The sequence below is a fragment of the Gadus chalcogrammus genome, chromosome 13 (assembly GCF_026213295.1).
Source record: "Gadus chalcogrammus isolate NIFS_2021 chromosome 13, NIFS_Gcha_1.0, whole genome shotgun sequence".
NCBI classification, from domain to species: domain Eukaryota; kingdom Metazoa; phylum Chordata; class Actinopteri; order Gadiformes; family Gadidae; genus Gadus; species Gadus chalcogrammus.
In genome coordinates this window covers 4,142,964-4,161,470 of record NC_079424.1, presented here as the reverse complement: position 1 = coordinate 4,161,470, position 18,507 = coordinate 4,142,964, and the positions used below count along the sequence as shown (strand labels likewise).

The 18,507-nt window shown below is 53.1% G+C and overlaps 1 protein-coding gene across 1 annotated transcript; it reads right to left on the bottom strand.

Moving 5' to 3' along the window:
- Positions 1–57: 57 nt before the first annotated feature.
- On the bottom strand, positions 58–18,331 carry timeless (timeless circadian clock). The gene is made up of 30 exons (XM_056605808.1): positions 18,240–18,331; positions 17,404–17,508; positions 16,900–17,053; positions 16,620–16,734; positions 16,452–16,514; positions 15,995–16,096; positions 15,192–15,347; positions 14,518–14,651; positions 14,252–14,339; positions 13,604–13,780; positions 12,900–13,117; positions 12,373–12,476; positions 11,978–12,147; positions 11,403–11,525; positions 10,649–10,800; positions 9,953–10,050; positions 9,397–9,517; positions 8,685–8,886; positions 7,743–7,882; positions 7,371–7,456; positions 6,986–7,106; positions 6,290–6,372; positions 5,293–5,498; positions 4,315–4,531; positions 3,757–3,825; positions 3,293–3,411; positions 2,941–3,181; positions 2,754–2,811; positions 1,461–1,549; positions 58–749 (listed from the first exon to the last, which is right to left on the bottom strand). Exons 2-30 carry the CDS (start codon positions 17,483–17,485, stop codon positions 631–633), a joined length of 3,807 nt encoding a protein of 1,268 aa, XP_056461783.1. The 5' UTR covers positions 17,486–17,508; positions 18,240–18,331; the 3' UTR covers positions 58–630.
- Between the last annotated feature and the right edge of the window lie 176 nt (positions 18,332–18,507).

Sequence of the window (18,507 nt, the reverse complement as noted above, 5' to 3'; positions counted from 1 at the left end):
ATTGAAATGTGTTTTAAATTCCAAAATATACACGTGATGAATAGAATATCCCACACGGTTTAAAACACAGATGTAATCACAATCCCAAATGACGCAATAAGGGCTTATTACATTAGGACTGTTTGATAAGAACAGAACATAAATGCAGAATCTCAATTCAGGTTTAACCTTCCCCGGAATGGCCCTCTAGTGTTTCAACTGGCATGAAATAAATCAGAAAGTACATTTGTTATCAAAACAGTAACAATTTATTAATCAATACACTTTTTTGGGGGTTTCAAATTAAATTGGCAAAACGAAGACACAAAATTATTTCCTATACAAATATATCAATGCAACAAGGACATGTAACTGTAACTACCTCATCATAATGGAAAGTGTAAGAGTATATAGGAAGTATGCAGATGGACAAACTACATAACTTGTAACGATGCCGGCCATGAACAAAAACAACACAAAAACACACCTAGCATAACTGTCATTTTTAACTTAACAGAGATGACATGACCTTAAAACAGTTATGTACAACTCGTCTCCCCAGGAAAAACCACCAGGTGAGTTTGAGCCGTCCTCAGGCTTCATGTTGGACCTCCTCTTCACCAGGGGGCCCAGCCCAGACCCGGGGCCTCCCTACTCATCCTCATCATCCTCGTCGATGAGGGCCGCCTGTCTCCGTCTCTTGGCCGGGGCGGCGACGGTCTCTCTGTCGGAGTCTCCGCCGCTGTCCATCACCAAGGGGCCGGGCGATGCTGGAGACATCACGGAGGACGTTATGAGGCATCATGGAGATGACATCCCAGCACAGGTTCATTAAAAACCCTTTAGCGCAGTCACAGTCAACATATATATCCTATTTTCCGCACTATAAGGCGCACAGGAGTATAAGCCGCAGCAGCTAAATTGAATGATGTGTACATATATAAGCCGAAATGGAGCCCGCCGCTTCAAGGTGGGGGGGCGCGGACCGGTCATAGAGCCCATAGAGTTAAAGATGGTGGACTGTAACCTGTAAAATCCATAGATTTAGGAGGTCCCCTAGTGGCCGTTAGCTGTAAGAATTCAAAGATTAGCCCCACCGTTATATAAGCCGCAGGTTTGAAAAATTTGGAAAAAAGGCGCGGCGTATAGTCCGAAAAATTACGGTACATCTATTGTTGACGCATTAATCAAAAGCATCTTAAACATTTTCATAATAATAAATGTATAGTCTTTGAACGTTGGGTCACAATAGGAATTGCACCCCTAACCCTGGCAGTATGTAGTAATGCCTTGCTCAGAGGTCCCAGTGGGACTCGTACCCCTAACCCTGGCACTGTGTTGTGATGACATGCTCTCCCAGCGAGTCAGACAGGATCTAGCAGTCTGTGTAATATCTTAAAGGTTCACCAGTTTCCATTTCAACATTCCCAGAACTGTCCAACATTAAACTCAGTGAAGATCACAACAGTAGGTGAACATACCCATGTCCTCGTCTTCATCTTCACCCTCATCTTCATCGTCTAGAACTCTTCTTCTTTTAACGGACGGCTTCTCTTGTTTGGACCTGCGGCTACAGGAGAGAACCACAAGACTGGGGTTAGACTGTACAGGGTTCACTAGAGAACCACAAGACTGGGGTTAGACTGTACAGGGTTCACTAGTGAACCACAAGACTGGGGTTAGACTGTACAGGGTTCACTAGTGAACCACAAGACTGGTGTTAGACTGTACAGGGTTCACTAGAGAACCACAAGACTGGGGTTAGACTGTACAGGGTTCACTAGAGAACCACAAGACTGGGGTTAGACTGTACAGCTTCACTAGTGAACACCAAGACTGGGGTTAGACTGTACAGGGTTCACTAGTGAACCACAAGACTGGTGTTAGACTGTACAGGGTTCACTAGAGAACCACAAGACTGGGGTTAGACTGTACAGGGTTCACTAGTGAACCACAAGACTGGGGTTAGACTGTACAGGGTTCACTAGTGAACACCAAGACTGGTGTTAGACTGTACAGCTTCACTAGAGAACCACAAGACTGGGGTTAGACTGTACAGGGTTCACTAGTGAACCAAACAAGACTGGGGTTAGACTGTACAGGGTTCACTGGTGAACCACAAGACTGGGGTTAGACTGTACAGGGTTCACTAGAGAACCACAAGACTGGGGTTAGACTGTACAGCTTCACTAGTGAACACCAAGACTGGGGTTAGACTGTACAGGGTTCACTAGTGAACCACAAGACTGGTGTTAGACTGTACAGGGTTCACTAGAGAACCACAAGACTGGGGTTAGACTGTACAGGGTTCACTAGTGAACCACAAGACTGGGGTTAGACTGTACAGGGTTCACTAGTGAACACCAAGACTGGTGTTAGACTGTACAGCTTCACTAGAGAACCACAAGACTGGGGTTAGACTGTACAGGGTTCACTAGTGAACCAAACAAGACTGGGGTTAGACTGTACAGGGTTCACTAGTGAACCACAAGACTGGGGTTAGACTGTACAGGGTTCACTAGAGAACCACAAGAGTGGGGTTAGACTGTACAGGGCTCACTAGAGAACCACAAGAGTGGGGTTAGACTGTACAGGGCTCACTAGTGACTAGCAGACTGTTACTAGTGGACAAGCAGAAGGGTACAAGTGAACGAGCAGCATACGTGTAGTAGTAGTAGTGAATGAGTAGATGGGTACTAGTGAACGAGTACATGGGTAGTGGTGGTGAAAAAGCAGACGGTTACTAGTGACCAGCCGACAGGGGTCTGGCTCACCTTCCATGCGGGCTCTCTGTGACTGGGGTCTCTGCACGGTCTTCCACTGGGGGGGAATCTAGGAAAACCCCCAAAACACACGTTATGACATCGATCCAGAGCTGTGGCCGTGTGAACTGTGGTTTGAGGATGATGCTCATTGGTTTAAACACGTGCAGGCATGTTTAAACCAGTGGTTTAAACCTACCGTCGGTCTCCTTGGGGGGGGGTTTCCTCTTGCGCGCGAGGAGCAGAGCCCGAATGGCCTCTGATCTCTGCTCATGTGAGGAGGCCCCCACCTCCCCCTCCACCTCCCCCTCCTCCTCCTCCTCCTCCTCCTCCTGGGGCTCCGGCCCCCCAGCGGGGAGCTCCTCTCCGGGGGTGAGAGCTGCGGCCGCCCCTCTGAGCTGGTCGGGGCTCAGCCTCTCCGGGATCCTCCAGAAGGTCTCCTGATTGGACGGCAGGACAGGATGTTCACCGTGACGCTCATGACATGTGGCATCGCTCCACTTCCTGTCCTATAGTCGAGGGGATTTGTGGCAAACTGTGTCGAATAGGACCTGCTCATTGGCCGGGCCGCGCAGGCCCAGCTTGCGGAGAAGCTTCTGGAAGCTCCTCTTCTCCATCGCGTCCTCGTTGTCCTCCGAGAGGGGGACCAGAGGCACGGGCTGGGACAGACCTGGGGGGGGGGGGGGGGGGGGGGGGGGAGCAACACCAGAGGTCAGACGTCCCGCCCCGTCAGGTCGCACCGGGCCACTTTGTAATTCATCCTGTTTAAAGCGTTTTTTTTGTAGGTGCTTACTTTAGCATCTCTTTTTGTTTTCCTCAGCACTACTTTGTATTTTTATAGTGTTGCAGTATATCCTGTGTCTACCACTGCGGATGTGCTGTAACAAAGGAATTACTAAAGTTGTTTCTATCTATCTATACCCATCCAGCAACAAGAACATTTCACTGAAACGTTGCAAACAGGGGCGGAACAAAGAATGATTGTGAATGTGTCCTTTGTTTTGACCTCACGTACTGTCTTCCTCCCGGTCGTCGGCCGTCCGGTTCAGGCAGTTCTGCAGCCACAGCAAGGGTCCAGCCAAACCTGGACACAACCACAAACATCATCGGGCAAATTAGATCCGGACACTCTAGAAGTAACATGAAGAGGTTAACAGGTAAAAGTTTGGAAGTAAGTCCCGACGCGGATACCAGAGAGACCGTTGATCTGATCTTAAATACAATGCACTTTCTATTTTACTAATTTCTTTGCATATGTTTTCTTTTACTTAGCTATTATTTTATTTTATTGTATGACAATGATTATATGTGAAGCACTTTGAGTCTGCCTTGTGTATGAAAAGTGCTATATAAATAAAGTTGCCTTGCCTTGCCTACATTTTGTGGTTAACTGTTTACAGATTACCGATACAGTACGTGTGTGCATTTCTCGAAAGAGGTGGTCGATATATTTCCGGCGGACCGAACACTTCACTACGCAAAAAGTGCGATTCACACGTCGAAACAAGAAGAAGATGTTGAAGGAAACTGAGAAAGGAAAAGGTTTGATTCAGGTTTAGTTGAGGGGCTTCACCTTCTTGTTTGAGCGAGTGCAGCATGGGGCCCACGTCCGGCCCCCTCCCCACGCCGGGCTCCTGGGTTCTCCTCCTCGCTCCTCCATCAGAGGAGGTGACCCTCTCCCTCCGCTCCTCAAACGTCTCCTCATCGCTCTCAGAAGAACCTTCCTCCTCTTCCTCGTGATCTTCATCAGCCCCCTCGCCCGTTAAGTCGGCCAGGAAGTCCTCTTCAGTCTGCCACAGAGCAACACCAATCAATTCACTCGTTCATACACAGTGCTGAGGATTCATTCATGCACCGAGCTGAGGTTTCACTCATGCACAAACAGCTGGGGAATCACTCACACACCCAGCTGAGGATTCACTCACACACCCAGCTCAGGATTCACTCACACACCCACCTGAGGATTCACTCATACACACCGCTGTGGATTCACTCACACACCCACCTGAGGATTCACTCATACACACCGCTGAGGATTCACTCACACACCCAGCTGAGGATTCCCTCCTACACACCGCTGGAGATTCATTCGCACACAGCTGAGGATTCACTCATACACACCGCTGTGGATTCACTCATACACACCGCTGTGGATTCACTCATACACACCGCTGAGGATTCACTCATACACACCGCTGTGGATTCACTCATACACACCGCTGAGGATTCACTCATACACATCGCTGAGGATTCACTCATACACACCGCTGAGGATTCACTCATACACACCGCTGAGGATTCACTCATACACACCGCTGTGGATTCACTCATACACACCGCTGAGGATTCACTCATACACACCGCTGAGGATTCACTCACACACCCAGCTGAGGATTCCCTCAAACACACAGCACTGAGGATTCCCTCATACACACTGCTGAGGATTCCCTCATACATAAGAGCATCCAAGGCGGTCATATCGAAACGTGTGACAGACGTTCAGACATTTTAGAGTTAACGTTAACAAACAAACTACAATAAAAGTCCTCACCATGCTGTTCCCGGAGCTTTTACCGGAGCTTTTACCGGATCCTTTGGCGGCGGTCTTTCGGGGACCACCGCCGCCGCCGCCGCCGCCGCCGCGCTTCTTGTAGAGCTGCCGTCTCTCCGACACCAGCCCCATGCTGAGCAGCTTGTCCACCACGCGGGCCCGTGACCGCTTGGCCGTGGTCTTCCTCAGCATGTTCCCCAGCACGTCTGCACGACAGCACACCATAATATGGTATCGGTTTCGGTAAAAAGGTAGTATCGAGGTGTCGGCGAGTACGCAAGTCTATGCGCCGATTCCGATAGCGTCACTCGACTCATTTACTACACAGGCAGGGAACATCACAAACACGTGCGGCGTTATGCTGAGTTCCTCAACGGTCAGAGGCGGAAAGTCGGATTGGGAAACACGTCATCTCCGACCTACGTTTGTTCAAACTCAGCCGTAAAAACATAGATGCTCACGCTCAACTACAACGATACTAATTAATCCATATAATTATTGATTATAAATGTAAACGATCTAGGCCTGAAAGTAAAATTGTCGACAGTAAGTGAACCGGCTGTCATCGTAAGAGAACCCTTCAATAAGAACAAGTGCTATGAGTAGCTACAATGCTAGATGCTGTATCGGTATATACTGGATATCAGGTATCTGAATTGTATCGAGAGGAAAAAAAACGGTCTTGGAACATGTAGTCTGGACAGACGGGACCAAGCACAGAAGACCTCGTCGGGTCACTAGAACCTGACCCGGTCTCAGGGAGGAGAACCCGGTCTCAGGGAGGAGAACCCGGTCTCAGGGAGGAGAACCCGGTATCAGGGAGGAGAACCCGGCCTCAGGGAGGAGAACCCGGCCTCAGGGAGGAGAACCCGGTCTCAGGGAGGAGAACCCGGTATCAGGGAGGAGAACCCGGCCTCAGGGAGGAGAACCCGGCCTCAGGGAGGAGAACCCGGTCTCAGGGAGGAGAACCCGGCCTCAGGGAGGAGAACCGTCTCACCGTCTGAGTCTTTGAACTCCTCGTACAGCATCTCCAGCTCGTCCTCCTGCTGCTCCGTCCACAGGACGATCCCCGTGCCGACCCTGAGGGAGGAATCAGAGGTCAGGTCGGCAGGTCAGGAGCAGGACAACCACGGATTCATTCATAGGGCCAATCCCATTTCTACCCCTTACCCCTTCCCCTTCCCCCTTCTCCTTGTTTTGAAGGGGATTGGGCCTTAGGCCCAATCCCGTTTCTACCCCTTACGCCTTCCCCTTACCCCTTACCCCTTAAAAACAAGGGGGAGGGGTAAGGGGAAGGGGTAAGGGGTAGAATTGGGATTGGGCCATAGAGTCCGGGAATTTGAAGTCAGGCGTTTCATAGAGTGCATGAATATGAATTCAGGGGTTGACTACAGTGCTTGAACATGAAATAAGGTGTTCATAGAGTCAGTGAAGATGAATTCAGGTGTTTCCTACAGGGCGTGAATATGAATTCAGGTGTTCAAAGAGTGCCTGAATATGAATTCAGGTGTTTCCTACAGTGCGTGAAAATGCATTCTGGTGTTTCATAGAGAGCATGAATATGAATGCAGTTATTTCCTAAGAGTGCGTGTCTATAATTGCATCCACACAGGAAGGAACCCATTGAGCCCCGTGGAACGCCCGCCAGCTCCCACCTGGCCACTAGAGGGGGCTAAAGCGGAGCAGGACCTACTTGTGCTTCTTGAGCTGCTTGGCGCTCTCCACCAGGCCCATGTGCACCAGCTGCAGCACCACCTGCCGCCGCGAGCGCGTGGCCCCCAGCAGCGGGAGCAGGGCCTCCACCGGGTCGGGCACTGGAGAGAGGGAGAGGGAGAGAGGGAGGGAGGGAGGGAGGGAGACAGAGACAGAGACAGAGACAGAGACAGAGAGACAGAGAGAGAGACAGAGACAGAGACAGAGACAGAGAGAGAGAGAGGGAGAGGGAGAGGGAGAGGGAGAGGGAGAGAGGGAGAGGGAGAGAGGGAGAGAGAGGGAGGGAGAGAGAGGGACAGCGGGGTCAGAGAGAGCAGAGCCTCGCACCAGAACACCGTAGCACTGGAGCTGGAGAGAACCGGCACCTTCTGAGTCGCGCTGCTCCAGGAACAGGCTCCGCAGCTCCTCCTCCTCCTCCTCCGTCCAGGCCACCTTCGTCTTGGAGCCGTCCCTGAGGGAGAGAGCAGGGGGAGAGACCGAGGGGAGACCAGGGGGAGACCGAGGGGGGAGAGGGACCGGGGGAGAGACCAGGTCAGATGGATGCAGGGCATTCAGTGGTTCTGTTCAGTAAGACCCTCATGCAGACACTTCTGAAGGCCGAGTCGTCCGTGTCCCGTTTCGTTTCACCTAACGCACACTTTGTTCCTCAACAAGCACTTCCACACAGCCCCACTCACACAGTTAACGGTGATTATATATATAGTATGATAATGATCAGACAATAAAGTGACTCTCACCCCTCCTTGCCGTAGCCCTCGGTCATCTCGTGCACCGTCCCCACGTTCTTCCAGAACAGCAGCTCGATGAAGGCCTTGTCATTCCGCGCCGCCACCACCAGGAACCGGCTCACCACGAACTTAGCGAAGGTCCCGAGCTCCTGGGGTTAGGGTTAGGGTAAGGGTGGACAGAGACCGGGTCAGGGGAGAGACAGACACCCAGTGAGGAGAGAGACACCCAGTGAGGAGAGACAGACACCCAGTGAGGAGACAGACACCCAGTGAGGAGACAGACACCCAGTGAGGAGAGACAGACACCCAGTGAGGAGACAGACACCCAGTGAGGAGACAGACACCCAGTGAGGAGAGACAGACACCCAGTGAGGAGAGACAGACACCCAGTGAGGAGAGACAGACACCCAGTGAGGAGACAGACACCCAGTGAGGAGAGACAGACACCCAGTGAGGAGACACCCAGTCAGGAGACAGACACCCAGTGAGGAGACAGACACCCAGTGAGGAGACAGACACCCAGTGAGGAGACAGACACCCAGTGAGGAGACAGACACCCAGTGAGGAGACAGACACCCAGTGAGGAGACAGACACCCAGTGAGGAGAGAGACACCCAGTGAGGAGAGAGACACCCAGTGAGGAGAGAGACACCCAGTGAGGAGAGAGACACCCAGTCAGGAGACAGACACCCAGTGAGGAGAGAGACACCCAGTGAGGAGAGAGACACCCAGTGAGGAGAGAGACACCCAGCGAGGAGACAGACACCCAATGAGGAGGCCCCCAGTGAGGAGGCCCCCAGTGAGGAGACAGACACCCAGCGAGGACACAGACACACAGTGAGGAGACAGACACCCAGTGAGGAGGCCCCCAGCGAGGAGGCCCCCAGCGAGGAGGCCCCCAGCGAGGAGGCCCCCAGCGAGGAGCCCCCCAGCGAGGAGTTCCTAGGGCACCTTGTAGGCCGCGGCGGCCGGGTCGCTCAGGATGCGGTTGAAGGCGCTGAACACCGACAGCTGGTAGAGCAGCGCGTCCATCTTGAGGTCCACGGCCAGCCGGTGCAGCATGCGTGCGATGCAGTGGTTGGTGTGCGGGGAGTTGGTGGAGTAGGTCTTCAGCAGCAGCACGTAGGGCCGCACGATGGCTGGCTGGGCGAACCTACGAGCGCCAGGGGAGGGGGGGATGAAGCACAGGAGACGACGGAGGGCCAATCGCTAAGAGCGGGCAAAAGGTTTGATCGTCCAAGACACAGCCCTTCTCTGTTTTGGCACCGCAGTGGTGGAACGAGCTCCCTGCCGACGTCAGGACCACAGGATCGCTCGTCAGCTTCCTCAAGAGACTCAAGACTCGCTTGTTCAGAGTTCACCTAGACTCTGCATAGCCTTCCCCCTTTACCCCCCCCCCCCCAGCCCTCTAATACCTAGCTAGCTATGTTGCGTACGGGGAATGGGTTAACCTAGTGATTGTTAGTGCTTGGAACTTGGTTCTATGAACATCCTTCCTGGATCGACAGCAATATATTGTTTCTCTTTCTTCTGACAAATGGACTGATTGTAAATCGCTTCGGTAAATGTAAACAAAGGGAGCTGACAGGTACAGAGGTACATTATATTTAGGAGACTAATTATACAAAAGGAAGTTATTTTACAGCAGGGGGTTGCTCCCTACCGCTTGATGAAGTCCAGGAAGTTGAAGTCCGTCTCAGACACCTGAACAGACTCCAGCTCCTCTTCCTCGTATTCCGGTCCCTCCTCGTCTTCCTCAGCCGGGACCTCCGGGGGGGCGGACCCTGGTGGGGGGGGGGGGGGAGATGCCACAACTCAGATCACAGCTGGAACACACCGTTATGTCAACGCAGTGGCCGCCGCCGTGACTCATCAGGGACACCTGGAGGTCTTCACTGGAGATGGAGCGATACGGCGTGGATCAAAACTAGTTGTTCCGACAACGATGCCAGTATCGCAATTATATCCATATATCTTTGTCTCTATATCTGCCTAAAATGCAAAATCGGTTATCGGCGCGTACACAAGTTTATGCTCCGATCGGATTACCATCACGCGACTCATTTACCACACAGGCAAAGAAGATCACAAACGCGTGCAGTGTTGTGCTGCGTGCGTTGACGTCGGAGCTGGAAAAGTCGGAATGGGAGACGCCTATCTGGAATGATTCTTGTTTTAATCGGATCGTCTCTAGTCGGAGCCGTCGCCCGGGGACTCACGGGGCAGCGTGGCGTGGAGGATCTGCTTCAGCAGCTCCAGCTCGTCCTCCGGCTCCACGTCGGCCGGCCCGAACACGTCCCCCTCCGGCCACACCTCCCTGGGGACACGGGGAGCAGGGGGGGGGCCCCGGTTAGAGCCACAGGCAGACGGGGCCCAGAGGGGCAGTGGGAGAGAGAGAGAGAGAGAGAGAGAGTGGAGGCAGGGGCCCGGTAAGAGGCAAAGGCAGATGGGGCCCAGCGGGGGGCCCGGTTAGAACGACAGGTAGCTGGGGCCCCACGGGGCGAGAGAGAGAGAGTGGAGGATGGGGACCCAGTTAGAGTCACAGGCCAGTGGGGCCCCATGGAGGGAGAGAGGGGGAGAGAGAGGGAAGAGGGAGAGGGGGAGAGGGAGAGAGAGGGGAAGAGGGAGAGAGAGAAGGGGAGCAGGAGAGAGAGGGGGAGCAGGAGCGGGAGAGGGGGGGGGGGGAGAGGGAGAGAGAGAGGAAGAGGGAGAGGGAGGGGGAGAGGAAGAGGGAGAGGAAGAGGGAGAGAGGGAGAGAGAGGGGGAGAGGGAGAGGGAGGGGGAGAGGAAGAGGGAGAGAGGGAGAGAGAGGGGGAGAGGGAGAGGGAGAGAGAGAGAGAGAAAAGGCTGGGGGCCCAGTTGGCCAACCTGTCCCCACGGGGTGAGAGAGTTGAGGTTGGGGGGGGGTCTCTGACCTGGCAGCGCGCAGCAGGCCCAGCGCCTCGGGGCCCAGCCGGGCCATCAGGGCGTCCTGCACGCGCACCACCGTCTGGCTCCGCTGGTCCTCCAGGGAGACCTCCGAGGCGGCGTCGAAGGGGACCACGGCCTCCGTCACCCCGGCAGACAGCTGAGGGGAGAGAGGGGGGAGAGCGCGGCAGGTCAGCGGACGGGACGCCCAACACAGAGGGGCCCGCTCCTACAGTCAGAGTACGGACAGACGGACGGAACCGGCCCGGACCAGTTCCGCCATCTGTCCGCAGATGCTTTCTGTAGGAGCCATTGCTGCTCACCTTCATGACATGAGCCTGTTAAAGGCCAACATATTATACACACAATTACAATCAATCATCAACTTAAACCATCAAGGCGGTTATATTAAAGTACTGTTCTACATTTCGGCACGTTAGTCATTCACAAGTTCAAGTAGACTATACTTCAACATAGTCGACGACTTGAACTCGTGAATGACTCTAACGTGCTCAAATGTAGATGTCGTACTTCTGTACTTAATGTAGTACTTAGTAGAGGATATAATGGAGCTAAATCTTTATCCATGTTTAGGAGTGGTATCAATACCGCAAACAAATGCAACACTTTCCATCGGAGCCTCAGATAAACTTGAGGCCCTGTGGGGGAAAATGTTGACGGATTGAACTGAGAATGCACTTCGTAGTTAACACGGAGGCGGAGGCAGCAATGCGCCCCCTGGTGGCGACATGGTGGAACTACCTGGAAGCCAGCAGCCCTCAGCTCCTCGGACACAATCTTCCAGGTTTCCTCCAGCACCTCCGGGTCCGTCTCCGGGGTAGACTTCTTCTGGGGCCGGTTCCTTCTCTTCCTCACCTTCTTCTTCTGTGGTAGAAGAAACAACAGTTCAGAGGTCAGCTAAACTCCGTATAGCCCCCCCCCCCACACCCCTCTTACGCACTTATTGTACGTTGTACGTCCTTGCACTCAGAAATAGTACTTAGCATCGTGTAGCGTCTTAACCTAGCTATCTCTGTTGTTTACGGGGAATGGGTTAACCTAGTGATTGTTAGTGCTTCGCACGTGGTTCTATAAACATCCTTACTGGACCGACAGCGATATATTATCGTTTCTCTTTCTTCTGACAAATGCACTTATTGGTCGTCGCTTTGAATGAAAGCGTCTGCCGAACGCCCTGAAGGTAAACGTAAACAGTGACGTGTGTTAAAGTGACTCCAGAGAAATCCCCCCTACAGAGCCATGATCCCCTGACCCCATCAGCGAAGGTGTAGGTGTCCGGGCTCCATCTGGGCTCCGTCCGGGCGGGGGGGACTCACCTGCACCATCAGGTTGTTGCGGCCCTTGCAGAAGCGCTCCAGCATGCGCAGGAAGAGGTGCGTGGACTCCACCAGGTCCCGGAGGAACGACTGCGGCTGCTTGGTCTCGTCGTACTTGCGGAGCAGCGTGAGGAAGATCTCCCGGTACTCCATCATGTAGAAGATGTTACCTGGAGGAGGTGGAGGCATGAAAGGTATGAAACCACTACAGCTACAGCAGGGTAACACCTCTAAAAGACATATTTAATAACAATATACCATCCTTTTTTCCATCACTAATTTTTTTTTCAATAATAACTTTACGTGAAATAAAACCAGCTGAATAACTGCTGCCTTAATAAAGCCCTAAAATGTTACTTGTTTAGTTATAGTTTATATATCTTTGGATGTGGTACTTTTGATGACGTTGGAGCTCTGTCGGATGGTGTCGTCACGGGAACGGTCCATCTCGTTCACCGTCAGCAGCAGCTCCTGGTAGGCCTTCAGCGCCAGGTGCATCCTAGCAGGGGGTCACGGAGAACAAGCCTGTGTCAGATCACAGAGGATTCTGACCTCAGTGTGTGTGGGGGGGGGGGGGGGGGTAAATGTAAATGTAAGCATTCATTAATCACATCACATTCTTATTAATGTGGTGGTGGGGGGGGGGGGGGGGGGGGGTCTTCCCTTTAGGGCGATTGACTCTGGGTTTAAGGGTTCTGGTTCCAAACCCAGACCCCAATGTAGTCCTCTCTCTGGGGCTGGGGCACCCCCAACGAGCTGCTCAGGGGACCTGCTCCAGGCCATGGCCCACACCTGGGGGACCACGACGTGGGGCTCACCTTCGGGACCACAACGTGGGGCTCACCTTCGGGACCACGACGTGGGGCTCACCTTCGGGACCACGACGTGGGGCTCACCTTCGGGACCACGACGTGGGGCTCACCTTCGGGACCACGACGTGGCCTCCTTGCGGTCCGTCAGCATCATCTCGTAGTAGTTGGTGATGTTGCGCTCGATGAAGTGGAAGGCCCGGATGGACATGGTCTCCGACACCAGGTCGGCGCGGAAACCGTTGCCGCGGTTGAAGGCCATGAAGAAGCTCAGGGCCCACAGGAAGTAGGTCTCGTCGTGCTGCTGCGCCTGCTCCCGGATCAGCCCCTCCTGAGGGACAGAGCCGGCGGGCGGGGTTAGGGGGGCGGCGGGGAGGTGGTGGTGTAATGATGGTGGTGGTGTAAAGATGGTGGCGTTATGAAGCCTGCTCCCAGACCAGCCCCTCCTGGACACAGCCACCGGGCGGGGTTAATAGAGGGGTGGTGGTGTTATGATGGAGGTGCTGGGGTGGTGGTGTTATCAGGGTGCTGGGGTGGTGGTGTTATCAGGGTGCTGTGGTGGTGGTGGTGGTGTTATTGGTGTAATGATACTGTGGCTGTGTTGGCGCCGATATGATGGTGGTGTCGGTGACACAATGCTCAGAAGATGAAACTGATGCTCTCCTACTAGGTGGTGTTATGCAGGTGATGGTGTGAGGGTGGTGTTACGACGGTGGAGCTACGAAGGTGGAGTTACGACGGTGGTGTGGCGGACACAATGCTCAGTCGACATAACCGATGCACCACGGCATGTTGACGTCCCCCCGGCCGGGCTCACCTTCACCAGGTACATCAGGTGGTTGTAGCAGTTCTCCAGGAAGTCCACGCAGAACTCCCGCAGGAAGAGCCGGACGTTGAGGGCGGAGCGGCGCTGGCCCTCGCTGTCCCGCGCCCGCCGGTGCCTCTTGGGGACGCGCCGCACCGCCTTGCCCGCGTCGTGGCTGTAGTTCTTGAACTGGACAGACAGACAGACAGCAGCCATCGGTTACTGATTCACCTGGTGTGCAGTTCTGAAGGCTGGCTCAGCTCAGGTGTCCCTGAGCAAGACGCCTCTAACCCTAACATCCAGAACATCCGTTCTGGAGGCCTCTGGGTCCTAGCGCTAACTCTCGTTGTGGAGGCCTCAGGGTCCTAGCGTTAACTCACGTTCTGGAGGCCTCTGGGTCCTAGCGTTAACTCACGTTGTGGAGGGCTCTGGGTCCTAGCGTTAACTCACGTTGTGGAGGGCTCTGGGTCCTAGCATTAACTCACGTTGTGGAGGGCTCTGGGTCCTGGCGTTAACTCACGTTGTGGAGGGCTCTGGGTCCTAGCGTGAACTCACGCTGTGGAGGGCTCTGGGTCCTAGCGTTAACTCACGTTGTGGAAGGCTCTGGGTCCTAGCGTTAACTCACGTTGTGGAGGGCTCTGGGTCCTAGCGTTAACTCACGTTGTGGATGCCTCTGTGGTAGACGACGTCTTCATTCCCGACCGCTTTGAGGCCCGCGACGACGTAGGTGCCCCCGAAGCGGGAGTGTCTGAAAGAGATGCAGGGAGTGAGTTCTTTAAGGGGGGGTTCATTCAAAGGAAATTATAATACTGAACAACCCCTGAAACATTTCTGTGATGCACTACTGCAAAGATGGACCCCCCCCCCCTTTGTAAACCAGTCCTCCTCCAACCCAGACCCAGAGGAACCAGCACCTGTCCGCTCACCTGGTTCCCCTCTGCAGCGTACGGCTGCGCTTCTCCGCCTGCTCCTTCTGCCGCAGCACCTCCAGCTCCGTCAGGTCCCGGCTCTTCTCCTGGGCCGAGCGGGCGTGGCCGGCGCTCACCAGGGCCTCTGGCGTCTGGGGGGGGGGGGGGAGTTAGGGTCCGACTCATCAACCATGGGGACTGGGGGGTGACTTTGAGAAAGATGCACTTAAAAGAGCACTGCTCCTTAAAGGAGAGTACTGGTTTTGGACCAAACCATCTTAAATGGTTAATGCACTTAATGTACGTTCATCGAATGTCTAAACTTTATTGGTATGCTGTGCGCTGTTATTGAATGTTATGCGTCCTTGCACTTAATGTACGCACTTATTGTATGTTGTACATGTGGGCACTACCGGTATAATAGTACTTAGCATTGTGTAGCATCTTATCCTTGCTATCTTTGTTGTGTTCAGGGAATGGGTTAACCTAGTGATTGTTAGTGCTTGGCACTTGGTTCTATGAACATCCCTCCTGTACCGACAGAGATATATTGTTGTTTCTCTTTCTTCTGACAAATGGGACTTATTTGAAGTTGCTTTGGATAAAAGCGTCTGGCGAATGCCCTGCATGTGAACGTGAACCCCTGCGTGAGGTTCTGCCTCGGGGCGGCCCCGACAGACGGGGGTCCCCACCTGGTCCCTGAACAGCAGCGAGACCACCTCCAGCACGTGCATGCACCACTGCTGCTCGCTCTGGGCCGACGCCAGGAACTTGACGAGGTCGTCGAAGCCGCTCATGTGGACGGCCCACAGCAGCTTGTCGTGGACGCTGGCGTCGTCGTCCACGTTCTGCAACCACCAGGACACAGGGTCAGATATCAAAGGTCACACCACCAGGACACCGGGTCAGGGATCAAAGGTCACACCGCCAGGACACAGGGTCAGAGATCAAAGGTCACACCACCAGGACACCGGGTCAGGACAGAGTGTCAGAGATGACGGAGGAGACTATTACAGATGGAGACAGGACATTACAGATGGAGACAGGACATTACAGATGGAGACAGGACATTACAGATGGAGACAGGACATTACAGATGGAGACAGGACATTACAGATGGAGACAGGACATTACAGAGGGAGAGAGGACATCATGGTGTCTTGAAGTCACCAGAACACAGGGTCAGTAGGAAGGGACAGAGAGAGATGGAGAGGAGACTATTACAGGGGGAGGGAGGACATTATTGTGTCGCCAACGTTCTGGAAGCATATCATTATATAATGATCTATATTAAACATGTATTATTAATGTGTCATTATATCATTATATGCATTATTAATATCATTATATACATTATTAATCATGCAGCAACATACATGTATTTTTGGATAGTGATATCTATATTAAACATTTAAACATGCATTATTATTCATGCGTTTTCCCCAGTGATGTCTGGATATTATGATATCTGTATTGAGCACGGGCTCCGTGAGACCTTCTCCTCGTAGGGGTCGGCGGGGACGTGGAGGACGTTCCTGACCAGCAGCAGGATCCTCTCCACCAGCAGGTTGTCCTCCTCCTGCCGCTGCTCCCAGTCCTGGAGAAGGAGGAGGAGGAGGAGGGGGAGGAGGAGGTGGAGCAGGAGGAGGAGGGGGAGGGGGAGGGGGGAGAGGAGGAGGAGGAGGAGGAGGGGGAGGAGGAAGAGGAGGGGGAGCAGGAGGAGGGGGAGGGGGAGGAGGAGGAGGAGAGAGGAGGAGGAGGGGGAGCAGGAGGAGGAGGAGGAGGAGGGGGAGGGGGAGGAAGAGGCGTCAGTCAACCTATCAGGACTCAGAGTAGGAGGAGTCACAGGGGTCAGTCAGCCTATCATGACTCAGAGTAGGAGGAGCCACTGGGGTCAGTCAGCCTATCAGGACTCAGAGTCAGAGTCTCCCCTCCCATCACCATGAGCTCACCAGCTGTAGCAGGTTGTACAAGGTCTCACTCAGAACCCCGAACACCTTCTCACTGGCGAACGCCTGCAGGACGACACACGAAGAAGGAGGTGAAGACACAGACATCCATTTGAATTTTAGCACAATGTATTTACAGTTTTCATGACATTAGTAAGAACATCACGGTACCTCTTTGTAGGCCTGCAGGTAGGAGGTGACCTGAAGGAAGTGATGTCTTAAAGCCGGGTCGTCTGGGACCTTCCCGAAGCAGAGCAGAGCCGGCTGGGTGAGGTTCACCATGAGCCTGAGGATCGCAGATCACACACTGAGACTCAGAGACAAACTCATTTACACTCGGAGCCAAACAACGCCAAACATACAGAGAATCAGAGACAAACAATCAGAGCCAAACACACAAGGACTAATAGACAAACACAGACACTCAGTGTTATGATTGACGGCCCAGTACCTGATGCACGCGTCAAACAGGGGTTTGTCCCCGCCATGCTGGGAGATGATTGGCAGCAGGTCATTCTGCAGGATATGTCCCGCCCCCAGCTGCTGCCGGATGTCCCTTGTGTCGTCCTCGTGTCTCAGGTACCTGATGAGGTCCTTCACGCTCTCTGCAACAGACCCGGCCAGCAGGTGTCAGAAGCGTGGTAGAACCAGGCCCTGTTCCTTCTTAAATGGTAAACGCACTGCATTTATACAGCGCTTATCTAACCAGTGGCCACTCAAAGCGCTTTACAATACTGAAGGACACTTTCACACACCGCGATGTGGTCAACTACGCAACGTGACAGCCAGCTCATCGGGAACAGTTAGGGTGAGGTGTCTTGCTCAGGGACACCTCGACACTCCTAGGAGGAGCCGGGGAGCGAACTAGCAACCTTCGGATTACCAGCCAACCCGCTCTACCTCCTGAGCCCCATGCCTTCCCGGCGTGCTCCCCCTGACATGTTGGGACACTCACCCAGACAGTCAGCCTCTTTGTGGTATGTTTCCCCCTCCAGGTACCCCAGGGCGCTGCACGTGGCCAGGACCTCGCAGTTCATCCTGTGGTCTAGATCAGCTACCGCTGGGGAACACACGGTGGGGCGCAGGGTTCAGGGTTCAGGGGGTTCCAGAAGGTTCCATGGATGACGGCAAACGGAAGGAAAGTCAGACCCAATAGACAGAACCACAACAGAACAACATGCTCACAAGGAAGAAGGTATGAGGGAGTTTCGAATTCAGTGCTCTAGTTATTGCATGTTGAAAACATCGTGTTGTTTTATTAATAAATGGGACTAACGGTCTGACGCCATGTAATTTCACATGTGACAGTCATGTTTAAGTTAGGACAGCTGAGAAACCATAAGAGGCATTATGTTGGGGAAGAATGTCAACAGTTGAGTCTAGGCTCGGACTGGACTCGGACTAGACCCAGACTGGACCTGATCCAGCCGTAATCCACTACTCTAGACACTGACCCACCTCTGCAGTAGTGTTTACTTTACTCTCTGAACATGAATTTCAGATATTAAACCGGGTCATGGAATCATAACAGTCTATAAGATAATATCGATAATACTGATAATAGTCATTATACTGATATTAACAAATAACCCCACAACGCGATAATCAGGGTCTACCCTGCAGGACGAAGAAACCATCAACAACATCAATTAAAGTCCTTAATACTATCACATAATCTGTCTATAATCACAGTTTTCAGGTCCGATATAAAGCCTGGAACTAGAGCCTGTTGACCTCAGAGCTTGGTGTATGGCCAAACAGACTTTAAAATAACATTAAACCACGTCTTACCATGTAGTGTAACAGCTCAGCTGGTGAGTAGTGAGTGTCCGAACACTGGATCCAAACTCCCGCGGAAAGACGCGAACTTCCTTCCGGCTGCCAATGCTCACGCATTACCATTTTGTTCCTGTAGGGGGCGGTGTTCCTTCCCCGCTTGACGCACTACTCTTTTTACCTGTAGGGGCGCTGTTCCTCATATCTATTTTGATCTAATTAACTTTGAAGCAGAGGCAATTTGTATGTGGTGTTGGGGCTATTTGAAACCCTCCAAAATACA

Coding starts and splice junctions, on each gene's coding strand:
- timeless (XM_056605808.1), bottom strand. CDS start 17,485: ATGAACTGCGAGGTCCTGGCCACGTGCAGCGCCCTGGGGTACCTGGAG. Junction 16,515..16,619: donor ACCTGCAGGCCTACAAAGAG/GTACCGTGATGT, acceptor GTCGTCCTGCAG/GCGTTCGCCAGTGAGAAGGT. Junction 16,097..16,451: donor TGTACAACCTGCTACAGCTG/GTGAGCTCATGG, acceptor CTCCTTCTCCAG/GACTGGGAGCAGCGGCAGGA.